Source organism: Corvus cornix, chromosome 3 (genome assembly GCF_000738735.6).
Source record: "Corvus cornix cornix isolate S_Up_H32 chromosome 3, ASM73873v5, whole genome shotgun sequence".
Taxonomy (NCBI): domain Eukaryota; kingdom Metazoa; phylum Chordata; class Aves; order Passeriformes; family Corvidae; genus Corvus; species Corvus cornix.
The window spans coordinates 79030642-79050253 of record NC_047056.1 but is presented as its reverse complement, the minus strand read 5'-3'; the positions used below and the strand labels follow the sequence as shown (position 1 = coordinate 79050253).

The 19612-nt window shown below is 41.6% G+C and overlaps 1 protein-coding gene across 4 annotated transcripts in view; it reads right to left on the bottom strand.

Annotated features, from left to right (window-relative positions):
- RARS2 (arginyl-tRNA synthetase 2, mitochondrial) overlaps nt 1-19612 on the bottom strand; it is a 31525-nt gene that overhangs the window by 1186 nt on the left and 10727 nt on the right. For 3 of the 4 annotated variants that reach the window (XM_019288580.2, XM_010404422.3, XM_019288589.2), the window contains 12 exons: nt 17636-17712; nt 15984-16139; nt 14418-14524; nt 13735-13830; nt 11673-11733; nt 7193-7269; nt 5770-5894; nt 4434-4501; nt 4225-4334; nt 3119-3214; nt 1301-1375; nt 328-391 (listed from right to left, as the gene is read on the bottom strand). In XM_019288580.2, the coding sequence (XP_019144125.1) occupies nt 328-391; nt 1301-1375; nt 3119-3214; nt 4225-4334; nt 4434-4501; nt 5770-5894; nt 7193-7269; nt 11673-11733; nt 13735-13830; nt 14418-14524; nt 15984-16139; nt 17636-17712 (1112 nt within the window). The remainder of the gene's footprint in view (nt 1-327; nt 392-1300; nt 1376-3118; nt 3215-4224; nt 4335-4433; nt 4502-5769; nt 5895-7192; nt 7270-11672; nt 11734-13734; nt 13831-14417; nt 14525-15983; nt 16140-17635; nt 17713-19612) is intronic. The other variant, XM_019288584.2, reaches the window with a different exon arrangement.

The following is a 19612-nucleotide window of genomic DNA, read 5'->3' as shown; positions in this document are numbered from 1 at the left end:
AATTAAATGCTCAAATGTTTACTCTTAAAATATTTAGAAGGAAAGGTGATGAGAAGGTGTTTGACTGGGTCTGGAGCAGCTGTCCTTAAGGAACGTTGTGTTTTGGGAGGATCAAGCAGAGCAGCCCTTTCCAGGAGGCACAACTGTGAACAGCAATCCCTGCATTCCCTAAGCAGTGCTGGCCTCGGGAGAGCCTGACTGTCGGCTCCTCCACCTGTGGGTGCGTATTCCCCCCAGTGGTGACACAGCTGGGCTGGCAAAGCCCTGATGGATCCTTCCACGGGGCTGCCTTGCCAGGCTCCAGCCCCCAACCCCGCGGTGCCGTACCTGTGCCATGTCAGGCGTGCTGCCTTTCACGGGAAGGGTTTTGTGTGCCACGGCTGCCAGGTGGCTGAAAGGGAAAACACGGGAGAACAGTGAGAAGGAGCAAGTCACTTGACAAATGCAGCGCTGTGGGCTACAGAAAGCAGCAGAACTGGAAGAGCCACCCACAACTGCAGCATGCCAGAGGCTGATTTCCAACAGCTTCTTCACCTGGCTGAAGGAGGGCATGGTTTTCTGTAGCCTGCATGGTGTTGATGGCACGCCCTGACAACTTAATTCTCCTGAAATAACCCCAAAATAATCTCCCTGCTAAACACATACCCTCCCACTCCCTGCCCTCCATCCCCCCAAAAAACCCACAAAACAATCTCAGGACTGCTCTGGGAAGATCCTTGACAACCTACCCTATCATTCCAAGATGCATGATTCTTTGTACAGTTTTCCTTAACTTGTTAAAGCCTTCCCCATACACAGGCTCTACAGCTTCCTCCACCAAGCCTACTCCAGCATTTCATGGTGCTGTCCAATCCCTATGGGAATCAGATACACAGTAGAACTTACACTAATAACAAGCTTTGTTCATGGGCTGAGATAGTGGTTAAAAGCAGTTTGGATAATATCAACATTTCAGCTAGGAAATTTTGAGAGGATGTTATCAGCTCAAATCTGCTCCTTAAGACATCATTAGTCCACCATGATTTTGGGTTCAGATACTGTGTTTCAGCCAAGTGATTATTTTTTCTTAAAAGCTGTTAAGCTTCTGAGGAGGGTCCTGGCTCCAGCCTTGATCTCTACTATTTATTACATTATTTGCTATCCTACTTTATATATTTCCTGCTTCATGGAAACTGTCCCACACATTTGCATCTTCCTACTATTTTTACTCTTCAAAGCAGTGCAGATATGAGGGCTGCAGAGCCAACTCAGGAAGACCTGTCCTCACTGGAGACACCACCAGTATCAGCAAACACCTTACCTCAGTGTGAGGAGGTAGCTGACAATGTGCTTGGGTTGCAGATCCTGAGAAGATCTATACAGGACCTCGTCATACCTGTGAAGGAAGAAAAGGATTGTTTGGTGCTGAAGTGGTACAAGGTGTACTCAGATAGAAGGCTCGTCAGACTTGCTTAAGTCAGAACAAGCACACAACCACCGCTGTAGAGTTAGCACAACTAATCTTCTGAAGCAGACCTAAGCCATGTCATTAGCACACAACTGATTATTCCTTCCTTGTTCACTTGTTACTGAAGGAGATTGCTTCTGCTCCTTATCATGCAAACACCTCGGAGAGGCAGGCTATAGCAAAGAGAACACGAGAGCTATATTTGCTCCTGGAACATTATGTCTGGTTTTACATCTCAACACTAATTGTAAGTTTCTAGGAGCAAAAAATGTGTTAAATAACCAAGGAAATCAAAATAGTCCGTTAGAGAGCATTGCCTTTAGTAAATGCAGATTAGAATTTTAAGTAGATAAAAAGAATATTGCAACATTAGAAAAAGACAAATCCTGGAATACAGAATCACACAGAATGGGTCAAGTTGGATGGGACCACAGTGGGTGGTCCAATATCCCTGGTCAAGCAGGGTCATCCTACATCACTTACACAATACAGTTAACTTTGTAAGACAGTATTAAACAGGGTAGTGCAAGCAGAGGCAGGAGATCTATGTTTTTTCTTCATGTGTTTTGCTGTCCTTTTTCACAGCCTGCAAGAAGGTACCAACACCTCTGGGGCTGAAGAGATTTCAAATTCAAAGTGGGGAGTGGACTTCTTGATCTCTGCTCAGCTCCCAGGCCCATCACTGCCAGCATGCCCAAGCTGACCTGCTGTGGAACCTTCCTCTCTTAAAGACAAGCTGCAGAACTGGGGAGTGCATCCTGATAACGAGGGCTCTGCAGTCATGTAAGAGTATAAAAAAAATCCCAAGAAACAACTCACATGTTTTCTGTGAAATACAATGGCACTGGATAAATAAGACACTACTGGTTTTACTGAGAGCTGTCTGGTCCTGCTGTTGCACAAGAGAGCAGGCAGCAAACCATGGACTGCAGGCAGACCTCTGGAGGCAATTACAGTTAATGGTAGGGCTCTGCAGCCAACATGTGCAGGTCAAAGGAGCCACCTGGTGCCCTGGCATGACTTTTGGAAGTCCTAGTTTTAAACAGATGGCCTCAGGAAGGTCTTAGTATGGTCAAAAGAGTTAACTTGCTGGCACTGCACAGTGTGCAATGCAGTACATAGGAATTCTGAAAGCTTTGGTCACCTCCAACTCCCATCACAGGCTGCACAACATGGACAACTCCCTTGTCTCCATAGTTTAATTATACACCTACGAAATAATGAAAACAGAAACTGCTACACTTTAGGACTGAATTAATGAAGAACATTACTGCTATTAACAGGTACCAATTGTGCATGCTCAGTAGCTCTGAAGAATCCATTTACCTCACCTCCTCTCTCTTTTCTCACATGACAAAAACAGAACATGAGGGACCAAGCAAATCTGCAGCTAATATTTATACAGAGCTTAGCACACTTTTGTGAAGACAAGAAATAATTAGGAGGCTCATGTACACAGAGTACGTTCCGAATACTGCTTTTTCCATCATATGGCTTCTAAAGCCACAAACACTTCAAATGTTGCAATCCATGTGGCACAAAAGGCAAGTCATTGCCCCAAACAGCCATTTTTTCTGATGACCATGCAGTCTGTGCCTTCTCAATACGTCAGTGGCATATCCAGATATTTATTTTAAGGGAACTGGTATTTGGAAAGAACACTAGACAAACCTGAGAAGATGCTGAAGAACAGAGATGGCATCTGGCTCTTGCAAGCACGCCACATTAACGTCAGTTAGCTCTGCATTCCCATGCATCTGTTCTAAACTAAAATGTAAGAATGGAAAACAAATGCTGGATGTAAACCACCTCTTAACAATGCTGAACAAAAAAACCAGTAATCTGTGTTTTTAAGAGAACAGGGTAGGCTCTGCTCAAGCTGAATAGAACACTGAGACAGACTAGCTGACTGCAACCTAAGATAAAAAACAAAAAGATTTGTGCTGGCCATTCAGTTAGCAACACAGTTAGAGACATGCATGGACAACAGGTCCAGAAGCTAAAAGGACTAGGGAGGTAGTCAATCCCCCACTAATGGTACCCTGGCACCACCAATACCTACACGATAAGGGAATACAAGAGGAACAGACCAGAGAAAGGGATCAGGCTTGCATGTTCTCCCCGAACACCATGTCCTGCTACCATTGCCTCAGAACATCAGGCTGCTACACACCTTTGGCCTGACCCAGGAAGGAATCTTACATGAAAACACATATTGAGGTCCGCTCTGGCAGTTCAGTAAAATTGATTAAACTGTTCAAACTGGACTCTTCTGAAACTCTTTTAAAAAAATAAACATGTCAGGTGTTTGACCTAAGCCAACAGGAAGAGATCTCCTTTTAATCTTGGTTACCAACAGTGGGAAATAACAATGTTAAAAATAATCCACTAGTTACTGTGCTAGCCAAAACATCCAAGTTCTGTGATGTGGTGTATTTTACAAGTTTTGTAAAATACATTTTGGCTTTTACATCAGTTTCCTTAGCTCTAGGCTACCATTCCTCATCACTGACACCAGCCACAAAGAGGCTGTTCCTAGAACTGAGAAAGTACATGAACAGTTAGCTCAGTTCCGTGGAAACGAGGTAGAAAATTAATTTTAATTGGCCTGTTCTTCTGGGAAGTCTCAATGATTTCCATCTTAAACTCACACCTCTGCTGAAAAAGTGAGCATGTGTCATATTTAAGGAGTTAGCACTACTACTACTTAGCAAAGCAGTAAGTTAATAAGGTTAAAATTCATGTCAAACTGTACTGTGCAGAAATGCTCCTCTTACCTATGGAGTCTGGCATGGGTGTACTGCAAGAACACACCTGTATCTCCCCGACTTTGGAGAGCTCGATCCCAGCTAAACTGGTAATCAGATGACAGAAGGCCCCGGAAGTCCTGCAACAATAAATTGGTGTCACCCAGATAGGGCTCTTCATCTCAATTTGTAACTTCTCACAGATGATGCAAACACCTCGTGAGGCAGCTCAGACTCACCTGAATTATGAGTGCTGCAAGACCAACCTTCTCTGCTGTCTCCACAGGATCTTGTACCTCTTTGGTTGCTGAAGAGAAACAGAAAAAAATCATTAAGTCTGCAGTATCATAATGACCTCTTGCTCAGACCTGGAGATGCCACTAAAAGAGCTTATCTTCCATAACTGTAAACTAGCAATATGGAAATTGTCAGCATGCATGCAGCAAGGAGTCTAGGATATAAATCTCTCTTAAAAGCTGAAAACAGCTGTTTCACATGGGCTTTTTCCCACTTTCCCAGATTTTGAGGTAAGAAGGATTCATTATGACAGGCCACACAGGCTACCCCGAATTCCTTTTCACAATTCTGACAGCCAGTCTCCAAGATCAGGGAAATGCAGATTTTGCTGAAAAACTGACAAAAAGCTCCAAGTGATACAAGATACATAAACAAAAAAAGGAAAAGTTGTTCTAATGGCTAATGGACCATTTGGACGTACGTTTAGGGAGTATTCACACCATCCACTGTAGATATCTAAACTGACTATACTAAGGGCATCTGAACTGGGAGAATCATGGAATGCTCTGGGTTGGAAGGGACCTTTAAAGATCATCCAGTCCGAACCCCCTGCCACGTTCAGGGAACACCATCTCCTTGTCCAGTTTACAAGGAAAATCATCAGTTTTAAAAAAGCTGAGAAGGCAGAGCAAGGAAGATGCATACTACTTAAGATGATCACATGGCTGACTCAATCCAGCACCTAACTCCAGAGAGCACAAGAGGGGGCAGCATTTCACTGGGAACTGCCTGAATCTGTACTGCATCAGGAGGAAACGATCCTGGAATCACAGCCCGATCGAGGTGCAGGCAAACTCTCCCTTCAGTACAATCTGGGGCAGAGCAGTGACCTCCCGGGCACTTGGAACAGCCACGAGGCTGGCAGGGTGACAAGGCAGTAGTGGGAGGCAAGCAAAGGTCACTCTTGCCAGAGAAAGCTGTCAGAGCTATTTGGCTGAAATCTGACTGATCCCTGAACTCCAGCCCCAACCCCACTATTGACTAGTTTGTCTCTCCAGAAAAAAGAGATTGTTGTCCCCAAAGGCAGGTAGTTCCTTCCCAGGGTATGATGAAATAATTTCACTGAATGTGAATTTGCAAATCTGTAATTTAGGGGAGTTCACAGAGTTGCAAAGAATTATTTTAACATTGTTTATATTATGGGAAGTACTAAAAGGAAGAAAAAGGGTGTATCACTGTGATTAGTGCAATGCAGGGAGAAGTGAAGGGCGGAAAAGATGACACAATTTGATCAACACAGAACATCAAAAGAAACTAATAAGACCTGAAATAGCTAACTTTTTGTGGAAGTCATGTTTTCTAACATCCTTGAGCGAACTTCATTTAAAACATCTTCCAGAAAAATTACTTCTCCTCTCCGAGTCTTCATGCCTTGAACTAGACCAAAAGACACATGCTGGCACCTGTGTTGAGAAGCAGCAGGACCAAAATTACATTTCAGTTGAGAGAAATGTTTGTGGTGTTTGTTCAGAGCTGGATTCTCTATCAGGAAACAGCAATAACAGCTGAATAAATAACACTCCAACGTGGGAAGCTTAGTGATATAATCAGCAACTCTCGTTTCAGCAACCAAGCTCCATACTTATTATATAATGAGAAAATTATGATCAGAATTATGATAGCCTGGTCATTTGTGTGCTCTCAGGAATCTCTCTTGCTACTAGCTTTAGTACAGAGGCCTCAATGCAATAATTTGCAATAAATTGAGGAGAGGCAGGATACAGACAGATCAAATTACTGTGGCAACAGAGATCTGTTAATATAATTAGAAAAGGAGTCATCATAATTCTATTGTGGCCACATTAAACTAAAAGTATAATTAATCATTGCTAATAATAAAGTATTCATTGCTTCTGCTCATAATAATCCCAAGTATTATTCATGATTGAGACTAAGGTAATTTTAGCACAAGCTTAAGCACTGTGAAAGGAGGCAGGTTGGTATTCCTGAAGGCTAAAACCCTTTATTTAACCACAAAAGACACACAGTCTGGCAGAGAAGAATATGATTTAGTCTGTAGATCCATTACTGACCTTTGCTCAGATTGCTAACAAGATTGGTAATTACAAGGAATTACAGCAGGGATACAGTTCCCTGCAATAGATACTTCAAGCCTGAAGCATGATTCAAACTCTGATTCTGATCTCTGCTGAAATAAAATACTTCAAGAGCTAATAATTTTATATGTGACCACACAATATCCCAGAAGCTATGCCACAAAGTCTCTTAAAAATTGTTTACCTTTTTCACATCAAGCAGTTATGAAAAACCTGTTAAATGAAAGACAGGGCTGTTTTTCCCATCCTAAACACACGGCAATGACTCCATTCACAAATAAATCAGACCAGCAGGAGTGGACACATAGAATGAAAAGGCTGCTCATGAGGACCTGAGGCTCAACTGCACATAATTCTGAGGGTTTGTTTCTCTGCTGGACTAGTATTAGTTGGGTCCTACAGACCAAATGTCTGCTTGTACCCTGGAGTCCATTACTTGCACACCAGCACCACATCTTGTAGCTTAGTTTCATCCAAAATGCCTTCATGATGTGTGCTATAGCATGGTGGTGGATGGACACCATCAGAAGATTCTCTTCAAAAGAGCACTCCACTGAAATTTCAATGTACATATTATACACATTCTTGGGGGAAAAAAAATTAACCACCAAACCCAGTATATAATTAAGATTTTTAGTACATACCTTTCTGCCCAGTCATAACCCATGAGCTTCAGTATTTGGAATAAATGTTGAAAGTGATTACTTTGACTTTTATCTGTCTAAGGAATAGAATTGATGCATATCAGAAAACACTACGAGTCTGATAAGGAGTAGCTTTTAACACACAAACACACAATACCACAGTGCCAGTAAGTCACTGCAAGCAAAATTAAGACCTACAAAGACAAGCAAGACTTGAAAATTGTGACAGCTGGAATCTATGGCAACGGGACTTCGAGTTATGTTAGAAAAAGAAATCCACCTTTTCAGAAATTATTATTCTCAGGTCATGAAGGCAAAGACACAAAGTGAAAGGAAACCTTGATGTTCTTTAGTTTCTCATGATCTGTGAGTTGCCCATCAAACAAAACATCTCCATTTTCACTTCAGAACCTTGCTGCCCGTTATACCCCTGTGTTACATCACCAGACTCCAAGGGTCTTCTGGCTTAGATACAGAACACCTCTTTAAGCTCTCTGCCTCCAGAACCCACTAGTTTCTATCGTCTCCAGTGTGATTTGTAGTTTTACATCATAAGGCAGGTACCTAAGTTTTTTTTAAAAAAAGTACACATTATCACAATTTCGTAATGATACATCTTGTGCTCTCTTCTACTTTCGGTTACTCTCCTACGAATTGAAGTAGTTTCTGACTGTATGTTATGTCTAACAACAACTACCATATGGGTTTCTAGCCACAGCTGTTGCTATGAGGTTCATTTTCCTACCTAGTTGTTTTGACTGCCTCACTCAAACTCCTTTTTATCCCTCCTTAAAGAAAAATGCAGAGATAACCAAATAATCACTATTTCCTCGTTTGTTTGGTGTTCTGCGACAGGGAGTGAGCAGTGCATGAAGTGCTTATCTTGTATTCATTCTCAACTCTACCACTGTATCAAGCACCTGCCTCCTCTCTCCTAGCCCCTCATAAGCTGCTCTGCTCCTGGGAGTCACCTCCCCATGCCAACTCACAAGCAAGGCTGATAAGTGGACAGCTGATAAGTGGACAGCAGTGGTCAGTGCTTCAAACAAGGCCTTCCTTTTCCATGCACCCTACAGATGAGGGGCATCTCTGCACAAAGCCAGACCTCTCTCATTAAATGGCTGGCTTTAAGGTAGAAGCCTGCAGTCTGACAGCATGGATTATATTTAATTCTTCATATATAAAAGCATTTTCATCTCCTTCTTGAGTGCAACATTCAATGGAATCTGAGTACTTCTTTAATAATATGCCACATCTTAAAATGTTTTGAATATTTTGCTCATATCACTGCCTTTTTATGAAATAAGTAGGATTGTTTTAAAACCTAAATTGGTGAATGCACTGATTTACAGCATTACAAGTAGTAAACCAAATTAATGTTCTTTTAAACAAGTTGATCTGATGAAAATAAGATCATCTTATGAAATAAGACTCTAGAGTCTCTAAATAATTTTCTTGTAACAAGATTAGGATTCTGAAATACATTTGTATTTAATTATTAAAGACTAAAATCATTAGCATTCTCATTTAAACCCATTAAGTCCTCCTGCCTCTGGTAATACTGAATAAAGTCCTAACTCACCACAAAGCAGTGCCACAAAGCAGCAAAGCTCAGCAAGACTGGCAGCTCCCTCACCAGGTTGTCTGTCCCACAAGAGTCTCCTAAGAGTTTGTTTCGCTCTTTTAGGACCCACTTTCTCAGCCCTCAGAAAGTCAGAAACGATAAAAATACTAACCAGGTCCTCTGAAAACTATACAACCTGAGCAAGGCTGAGAGGACAGGCCAAGGCTGATCTGTCATTTCCAACTTGAATGAGACATTGGCTATGATGGACAAATCAATCACATCACAGTCTAGATGTGCTGTGCATCTCTTTGGACTTGAAGGAGACCAGGGAGGCCCAGGCACGGAATTAAATAGTGACTGATGTTCAGGTACAGCAGCAGTCAGCTCGAGACTATTGCTCCTATGCTTGCTCACTCCATGAGCTGAACATTCAGCTGACACCCCGATTTGTGCAAAGTAGACCCCCAACTGTTCTTTTTCCTAACTGTTCCTTCTCCCTTGCTCCCTGCTACCTCCTGGTATAATAAACACAAATAATTACCTACCCACATGAACTAGACAGGAAACATCCTGAACATCTAATGCACTGAATTTTAACAGCCAGACTGCCCTTTGATACCAATGAACCCACTGTTCCAGCCAGCAGGGGCAGAAAAACTGCCGCCAAAACCAAATGTTGGGGTTTTAGGAGTTTCCCTTCTGTTTTCTTTTTCTGTTAAAGAATTTTCCCCATACATGTTTCCAGGGGGACAAATTACTTGGTGCTTAAGAAAAACGAAAGACCTGGCCACAGGAGGAGGGGTGCATCTGGCTACTCTCTTTCACCTGGGCTGGTGGGCAGTTAGTTCCCGGCGTTTGGACGGAGAGAGAGGCTGGAAGGAATTCGTCAGCATAGCAGGCTTCTGCTTTTTCAGCTGCCTTCCTTCTACTGGAGAAACCCCGGGATCCCAAGCCCACCTTTCCCTGCCCCACTGGGAGCCGGGCTGCGGCTGCCCTGCCCCTGTCGCTGCTTTGAGCCTTCACTGTATCGTAGCCCCGCACGCCCTGCCTGCCGAGACCTCCGGGCGTTCCCGCTGCAGCTCTGGAGTTTGATACGTCTCGTCTGCCACCCGGGATTTGTGCTTGTCCCTGCCGTTCCAGCCTGCTGTTCCCGAGGGTCCGGCCGGACACCGGGATCGGCTGCCCAGGGGTTTGTGAAGCTCCTTTGTTCCATCCCTTCCCGGGATCCCAGGGCACCGGTGCCGCGCGCTCCCCGAGCTCGCTCCGCAGCGCCCCTGCAGCCGCGGGGGAACCATCGCACCTGCCCTGCTCACCAGGAGCCGCCAGCGCCCCTGCCGGCTGCGAGCGGAACTGCACCCGAGGGGAAAGGGCCCGACAGCTGAGAAGGCTGGCACTGGGTTTGTGATTGTTTGCTGTCACTGCCATGGTTATTGCTCTTTGTTTGACTTGTTATACACATATAGATATATAATAGTAAAGAACTGTTATTCCTATTCCTCATGTCTTTGCCTGAAAGCCCCTTAATTTCAAAATTATAATAATTCGGAGGAAAGGGGGTTGCAATTTTTTTTCCTTCCATTTCAAGGGAGACTCCTGCCTTCCTTGGCAGACACCTGTCTTTCAAACCAAGACACCAAACGATTTTCCCCCAAAATAACCAAAAAGTTCCTGTTCTATGACAACATGTAAGAATAGTAAGCGATGGGAAACTTCCTGAAGACTGAAGCTAAAAGGAGGAATGTGGTTTAACTAGAAGTTGCACTTTGAACTATCTCTCTATTTACTGTTTTGCTTACTGATCTCCCTCCCTGCATCTTGCTATGTGTCATATTATATTGACTTTTGAAAAAGCTGTACAGAGTAGGTACAAAGACATTACCAAACACATCATGACCACATACAGATTTTTTCCACGTTACTAATTCTGGACTTCATATAAAAGAACATGGCTTTCATGATTAATTTTTTTTCTAAATATGAGAAGAAGAAGATTTAAAAGCATCACATGATATCTCCTTGTTAATATGAGATCAAAAAACAGTTTCAGACAAGTAAGGAGATAGTCCTGCTATTCATATCCATTACTGATACTGCTAGAATTGTTAAAAAACAAAATAATGAAACCAATAAATATAAAAAGATTCCCTGTCTACAACTGCTTCATTTGGATTGATTAAATAGTACTTTATGTGCAATTTCTACATAATGAAACTAAGGCATTGTTCAAAGCCATAAAAATGTACATTTCAGATAAGATATCAGGACTTCAGAGTAGACTGAGAAATTAACGGTCTAAAATTAATCTAAATTAGCATTTTAAAACCCTTTATAACACTAACAGCTTTTTCTGGTTTGTTTAATTATTAATTACAACATTTATACAGAAAATATGTCAAATCAAGTAAAAGTTCCTTTCAAACTAATTGCAATAAATTTTTTTAATAGAGAATAACTCCAGAGCTTATTTCCATAAAATCATGGAAAGGCTTGGGTTGGAATGGACCTTAAAGATCATCTTGTTCCAACCCCCCTGCTGTGGGAAAGGACATCTTCCACTAGAAAAGGTTGCTCAGAGCACCATCCAACCTGGCCTTGAACACCTCCAGGGATGAGGCAGCTTTTCTGGGCAATCTGTTCCTATGTCTTAGCACCCTCACAGTGAAGAATTTTTTCCTAATACCTAATCTAATCCTACTCTCTTTCAGTTTAAAGCCATTTTTGAACCATTGTAGGGGTCATGCACTGAAACAGAACCAAGAAACACTGCCACACAGAGGCACAGCTGCTGGGCAGTAAGGGCATCTATTTTACTGCCAAAAATACTGTGTGTCAAAGTCGTATTTCAAGCCAGAGGCCCCTGGGTTACTGGAGAGAGTCAGCACAAAAGTGTGTGCTGAATCTAGAATTACTTACCACATAAATCATGGTATCCCAGCTGTGCTTGTTCATTCTGTCTATGGCAGCTGCGAGATCTCTGAAAGAGATAACGAGAAACTATTTGGACTTTCACTCAAACATACCTCACTATTTGCCTCTTAGAAAAATAATCTGCTTTTTATGGAGGGGAGAGGACTTCCTGAATAGAAGGATCCATGTATGCCTTACACATAAAAAAGGATATGTATACTTTGCTGATGACACATTTGAAATGTTTTTTTAAACCACTACCTAATAAAATAACTGAGAAAATAGTTCTTTGGTGCAGAGTAAGTCCAGTCTCTGTCTGTCTATTGGGATGTGAGAAAAACAACCCTTCCCTGGAAAACTAACCCAGTGTTCAGCAGCAGCTGAAATAGTACAAAGCTCACTTTCACACACACACACACACACACACAGAGGAGTGTCACAGGAGAACCATCAGCCTTGTATTCCAGACTGAAACCCTCCTCAGGGGTCACCACAGCAGCCCTCCAGACCACCTGGCTGAGGGAGGGTACTTCCTAAGGGACATGCAGGATGAAAGGGAAGAGCATTTGCAATTGCACAAGACTTGTTATGGGATGCTTAGGGGAGGAACCAAAGGCAAGAAAAGAGAAGGAGAAGATGGTAACCGGGATGGGTGGCTTTGATTGCTGGTTTTACGTTTGCCTAGTTCTGCCCTGCACCTCATCAGCACAATCTGTCCTCTCTGCCCATGAAACTCCATTTCAAACTCTCCTGGGGTCAGGGGGCTCTCTCCTGTGTCTGCATGCGTGTTTGGAGTGTCAGTAGCTGGACCTGGGGACTACAGCTCATGTAGGCCCTGCATCTGTGGTGCCAGCAACTGAAGGAACTGGGCATAAGCAAAATGAAGTGATAACAACTGGAGTCTGACCAAGGGTCACAAGGCATCTCTGCTGCCAACAGCTGGAGTGAGGGCACACACATCCACGCATGACTGACAGCAAATATCAAGCTGAATAGCCAAGCAAGTAGGTGAAGTATCCTGGGAAGTCTCCAGGTGTGCCTTCAAAGATGAGGTACCCAGAGGAGTCTGTACTGTTGGCATCAGAGGGTCCAGGCCAGCTGCTGGAGAGACCACAGGGACCTCCAGCTACTGGAGGGATACATACTGCACATACAATACATATGTATATGACTTAAATTATTAAATAACATATATATCACATACATAATACAAGTATATATCTCAATATATATCACATACACATGTGTATCTATACACATACATATATATATGCCTATTTCTTCACAGTAATAGATACTCATCCTGATCACCCAGAGGGCAACAAAATGCCCAATGTGCTGAGTGGTTTTGGCCCTGTGCATGGGCCTGCTGAGATCAGGGGTTCAGCCTTATTCCTGGCTGACTGGCAGACATGGAGCTGTGGCATCTCTGTCTCTATTTGGCTACAGGATTCAGCAGCTCCCTCATGTGCAGGATTGACTGTAGCATCTCTCTAATACCCTTGCCCTGAAAAGCTGTGCAGAGTTTACCTTGAGGGCTAGACACTAGATTTATTTACGTTCCTGGCACAAAGAAACTGTTAAGGCTTCCATATTAAAATACCCAAGAGGAATTTTAGGATACTGATGAGATGGCAGGAAAACAGCAATAAAATTGATGTTACAGTGCTGGTGGTCCACTGAGTCAATGAAGACATGGCTGAACAAGCAATTTTTTTCTGCATCACACTGTCAATAAATATTTTAAGCAAAGGTCTTTCTAAAACCTTTATCATTTGGCAACTATTTATTAGATCCAGAGATCCCAGCTTTGTTTTCAAAGTTAGTAGCTGGAGAGAGTATTATGATTTATGCGAAGAGGAGATTTACTAACAGATTGCTTAGGGGGAGGAAAAGTATTTAAGAGCCATTTTCATCCCACCATAGTTACATTGCTAGTTTCACTTACTAGCGAAGGTGTTCCATCCTAGAAATAAAAAGCTTCAAAATCCATGCTATCAGTTACAAATGTGCTCATGTTCACAAGTTCCCTGGCAAAATAACTGGCAACGAACAAAGATGGGCTTGCCTTGTTATATAAAGAGATGTCCCATCACTGCGCATGACAGTGGAAACTGTTGAGAGGTCTTTCTTCTCCGAGAGATCCACAATTCCTGTCCCTTTTCTGTAAGTTGAGGGAAGACACTGATGTCACTGCAAGCTAGTACACAGGTATGTTCAGGTAAGACTGAGGTCAGAGCCGAAACAAAGGCCTCTTGCCACAAGGAGGCCTCCCTCTAGACACTCTCATACTTTTTCTTTGAATGATTGTCTCCTTTAAGTCTTTTTGTCACCACTGTCACCACTGCTGATGCCAGGGAGCAGCCTGCCCACATTCTGGTGCATTCCACGATTACAGCTTCCACCCCAATTCAGCCAGGCACCTCTTTCATCAAGGCAAGGGTCTCATCCAATTCCGCTCATTAAATGGCACATGCAGCTACCCAACTAATCAACAGGCTAAAACACCATTAGGAGTTGAACATTGTCATTGTACCCAGTTTGTCACAGCCAGGCTTCTGTGCTGGCCACAGAAAAGGAAAATGTAATTTTTAGCTGTGACTGCACAAATCCTGATGGTCTACCAGAACAGCTACCAAAACCATCTAGAGAAAACTCTTCCCCTCAGATTATGTACAAACCTCACTCATCGTATCTTGAGTGCAACTGAGATGTTAAATAAGCTAACCAATAGACTGCATGAGTTCATACATTGTTTTCTGAAGGAGTCCTTTATCTTCCAACATCTTTAGAACTTCCTGGGCCTTCTCTTGGTAAAATGATTCTCCAGAATATTCATCAAAGTGCACTCCTAGACGCTGATAAGTTCCAAGAATATCAAAGAAGGGTAACATCGTTAAGATTAAGGCTAATCATTTTTCTTCAGACTAAGTCAGATTATAGGTGACAGATCAGATACAGTGCAAAGTTTAATTTTATTCCAGTAAATGTCACTTCATTGTTAAAACAAAAGGATGCTTGAATTTTGATTTAATCAATTTCTGCATTAGAATGAATCTCTCCCTGAGTTGAATACAGTGTTGGATATAACATTCATGAGAAATCAGGTATAAACTGGTTAGAGCAATTAGTACACAAATTCTGAGACAGGTTTCTAACTTGCTGTGCCAGAGGTGAAACAAGTGGGTTTGGACATGAAACCAACCCTATTTTAAAAGGATGCTAAAAGGAATTTTAAAAAGTAAAAGCTACTCACAAACATTGCTGAGCATACAGAAATCACTATCATGAAGGCTAAGGGTACACTCAAGAGAGACAAGATGACCTTAACTGTCAAACCTGGTCAGGTCATCAGTTCAATACTTTTTAGTTTGAATGAAATTGGGAGAGAAAGACCTAGCTGTACCAGTCATCATGTGATCGATGATGGGTGACCTTCAAGATCCAGCCCAGCACCTACTTGCCCTCAGAGGTCAGCTTTCCACAAGAATTATCAAGTGTCTTGCTCAGGAGATCTTAACTTACAGTACTTTCTTGGCTCCAGTGATATGTTTCAGGGAAGAAGTTAAAGTACAGCGAGGTTATTTGGATTATAAACTGTTTCCCAATTTTTTAAGATTAATTTTTCAGTCAGTGGCACAAACATGTCCCATGGAACAGCAGACACTGGCTCCAGTCACGAGATCACAGTGTGCAACAGATGGCTGTATGTTACCTCAACTCCACCAGCAGTGAACTCCTGCTGCTACAATTTCTTACACCCAATTTAATATGCAACATTATAACATTAGATCAGAAATGTGAAAACAGAGTTATCTTCTAATAAAATTTATTACATGGAAACTATTAAATTTGGTGGGTTGTTGCTGACTTCAAAGATAAAGCAAAACTGAGCAATATTTATCCAGCACTGATTTGCCTTGCTGCTTAGCATCACACTCTGAACTTCAGGACTTCTGAGAAAGGAGAATTAGTCTAAAAGCCAGTTACGTGGACACCATTAGATAAAACGTATCTAGGATGTCAGCAACTAAAGTAACAGCCTGCTTGGATGAGAAATCAACTACTGTGCTTTTTCCAAGCAGAATGGGGCTTAACTGGGCATACTGAGAAAGAGCGTCCCCACAACATTCTAAAGTTTATGGGAAAGGCAATGAATTGATAACATTAGAGCAATCTCTGATCCCAAGTCAGTTCACTGCTTGGCAGTTTCCTGGATGAAAAGGTGCTGTGCACTGTCAATTATATTGATGAAACAATGGAGAAACAGAGACCATTTTACCAGCAACACAGAAAAAACATTTGGATGATTGGTACCTTGTAAATCCGGATGTATTCCTCAATACTGAGGTCTCTAAATAGCTTCCAAATTGACAATGTCTGCTCATCATGTTCCTCCAGTTTTCTAAAGAAATCCTTAGCCAGCTTTTTTGTGTTTTCATCTTCTGCTGCTTTGTTAATCTGCACATACACCTAAAATATAATGACACTGAAAATGTTGAAGTAGTATAATCCTCTCCTCCAATAAAAACAGTTCTACAAGAACAATACAAATTCATTTAAAGATGACATTTTTAATGTCAAAATTTTAAAGACATGTTAAAGCAACACATTTCCCATTTAAAGAATGAATGAATAGCCCAAAGCCCAATAGGAAAATGTTCAGCTTATCTTGAAAGAAGATGAATGTCCTAATTCCTTACTGCTGTCACTATCATCCTCTTCATAACCTTGAAACAACTGCAGCAGCAAAATATGGAAGAACTAATTTATGCATGAAAGGGAACCTATCGTGGACTTTTAAACCACAGACTTGTCTTCAGAGGACCACAAAATTGACATTTATAGCAACTGCACTGCCTAAAATTGAGATAGCAGTTGAAGCAGCAAAATCCTTGACAGACTCAGTATTTTACAAGCTCATATTCATAAGAAAGATTGATTTCACACAACAGCAGAAAAAGCACCATTTTGAAACACATCTCAGTCTTTGATATAGCTAGGGATACAGCTGAACAAACACTTAAAAACTGCGAATAACTGAGAAACTAATTTGGTCTCAAACAACTACTGTTTTAGAATCTTTTCCGTCTTGACTGAATACTGTTCTTTACACTTAAAGACAATTTTTTTAAGGTCATAAAGCCTACATGCTACTGCAATAGCTGGTATTTTAAAGCTTTAGTGCAAAATTCAAGTATTAAAAATTTAAATTCTAAGAATGGACTGAAATTATAAACAAAAATTAAGTAATACACAGTGACGCACAACCACAAAAATATGACTGCTTCTTGTTTTCTCTTTCAATCAGTCCTACAACTCTAGAACACCTCAGTGTTGAAAATCTATCAATTTAAATCCGCAGGGCTCAGGGACAAGGGAACAAGGGAATAGAATTTACCTGTGTCAAAGAAGCTGGCAAGCTCAGAAGAAGCTACCCTGCCACATAAACAATCTGACTAACATGCATTCAGCTGTTGCGTGTCCAAGTATTCAAACACAGTTTGCTCCTTTGCCGGGAGACAGATTTATACTGTCGTGTTTGTGACACGCTGCCTGAACACCAGAATCAGCCATAGCTCCCATATCCAGCTCCAAGGGTGAAGCACAGCTCAGCTTTGCGATAAGCAAACACTGACAGTGCCACACAAGAACCCTGACTGACAAAGCCCCATTAACATGTGAGATCTTTCTTTTAGAGGACGAGGGCTTGAACATCAGCCATTCATGAAATTTTGCTCATCTCTCCTCATGGTTATTGGATCTGTGCAGGAAAGTACATAAATCCCTTATGTGCATTGTTACACCCAGCACCGCTGTCACACAAAGATCACTTACAAGTACCAAAAGATCAGCAAAAAGTAAATAGTAACTCAGATGGTATTAGGCGTATTTGAATGAAGCATGCCAACAACCAAACCCCTATTAATCCTGGAAAGACAAATCTAGTTGGTCTTCTCTGAACTTACCTCAAAAAGGTGTTGTAAAGGACTGGATTTTAGTTTTTCTTTGCTGCCAAAGGATTGGAAACCAACACCCAATAAGCCTTGAATAATAATTAGATACAGAGTTAGACAACAGACCAGAGTATATTGAGAAGTTATTTTTGTAAGTCTAGTCTTAACACTGTAACCAAAGCCTTACATTTTAAAACAATATAATGGGTGTATGCTACAAAAAAAAAAATCAAAAGCATAACCTATTATTGCACTGCAAAAACACCCCCTCTCCCCCACCCCAACCATGGAAAATATAATAGCTAGAAAATAGTCAGAAATACTATGTTGATTTTTCAATTCCTCACGAAAGGAATTTGTGTTTCTGGACTTGTACAGAAAATTATCTTTTACACAGCAGCAAGCAGTAAATGAGAAGCCACACAGTGGAAACTGTCCAGCAACAGAACATACTCAAAATTCCTTGTTTTGCTTCCTCCCTTATTAGTATTACCATTTCAAGGACGGTAAGAACTGGGATACAATGTGGAATTCCTCGTATCACTCATGCCATGTTTTCAAGGGAAATTTTTGCTGCCTGCTTACAATATGCAGCTTTTTTGAGCATCCAATTTGGCTTCAGGACTTTCCAAAAGCCATCCAAAAGGGCAAGAAATACAAATCCCAATCTTTTTGCCTAAATGAAAAGACCCCATTAACTCTGTCAGTAATGTAGCAATATTAACATGTCAGTCTCTTAGATTATCTGAGGCTGGCTTTAAGGTCAGTTCATTCCTCTGAGCTGACAAGGACCAGGACCGATGTAGGAAAAGGTATGCAGGTATCCCTTTGGAAAACTCTCTGCAACTAAATAGCACTGTCTCAAGAACTTCCTTCTTAGAAACACTGAGTACAGAAGAAGATATGGCAGACTTAAAGAAGAGGAACAGGTTAGGTTTTAGGAAATAAAATTAGTCTAATCCAACTGACAAGGAGTTTAGTTAAGGACAGCTTGTTCTATGGGCAATCAGAGCTCGGTTTCCTAATGATCTCTCTTAAATATTAGTGTATCTAAACATTCCACTATTCAATGTTGACTTTACACTCCAATCTCCAGCACAGCTGCCAGTCTTTATTCAACCAAACACATCCTTCCACACATTTGCTGTCTTTCCCAAATTATTCCCAGACCTTGTTACACTCACTGGTTAATGGCAAGATGCAGCACATGTTGGGACTGATTGTGACTTAGAGGTGCTGACTGGTTAGCCAGCAAGTTAAACAAAACAGTTAACATTCTCTCTCAGAGGTTAATACATTGTATTTCTACCCTTACTCAACTGCCTACTGCCATTAATTCCGAAAGAAATTCACTCTCTCGGAGATATCTTTCTTTGTCAGATCTGGCTAAAGTTGCCCAAAGCATTCAAAATTTATTAGGAGCAGAGTGACAGGAAGACAGATGGACAGATAGTGTGACTGCATAAGCTTTGTTACCTTAAGAAACCTGCCCCAAAACTGCCTAAAGGCTGAGGGTTTCTTTGCTATGTTTCAGGAAAATATGTTTTCAATTATTATATTTTAAAGCTTCTGACAACAGCAGTTGTAAAACCAGCTGACAGATCGTTAATTACAGCACTGCTTCTGAGAAAGGACCCTTACAATAACATTGCTATGCTATAATTCTGTGAAGCCTGAGTATTATTTGTTATAATACCTGCCATATATTTGAGCTGAGCCAGCCCAAACAGAGAGGGGAGTACCTACTTTGAAAGAAATAGTTGGAACTACTAGGTCAAAAGCATGATTGTAAGAGCTGTGTGCTGCACAAATGGCACACATGTAAATAACAGGTATTGTGATCTCATACCTTCAGGAACCTTTTTATTAAAATACATAAAACTCCTGATATTCAGACTTCAGAGTGCTATTTAGTACCTTCAAAGGCAGACTGAATGAGGTCAGCTGAGAAGCCTTTTATCCACATAGCATTTCACTGCTTAACTGTCA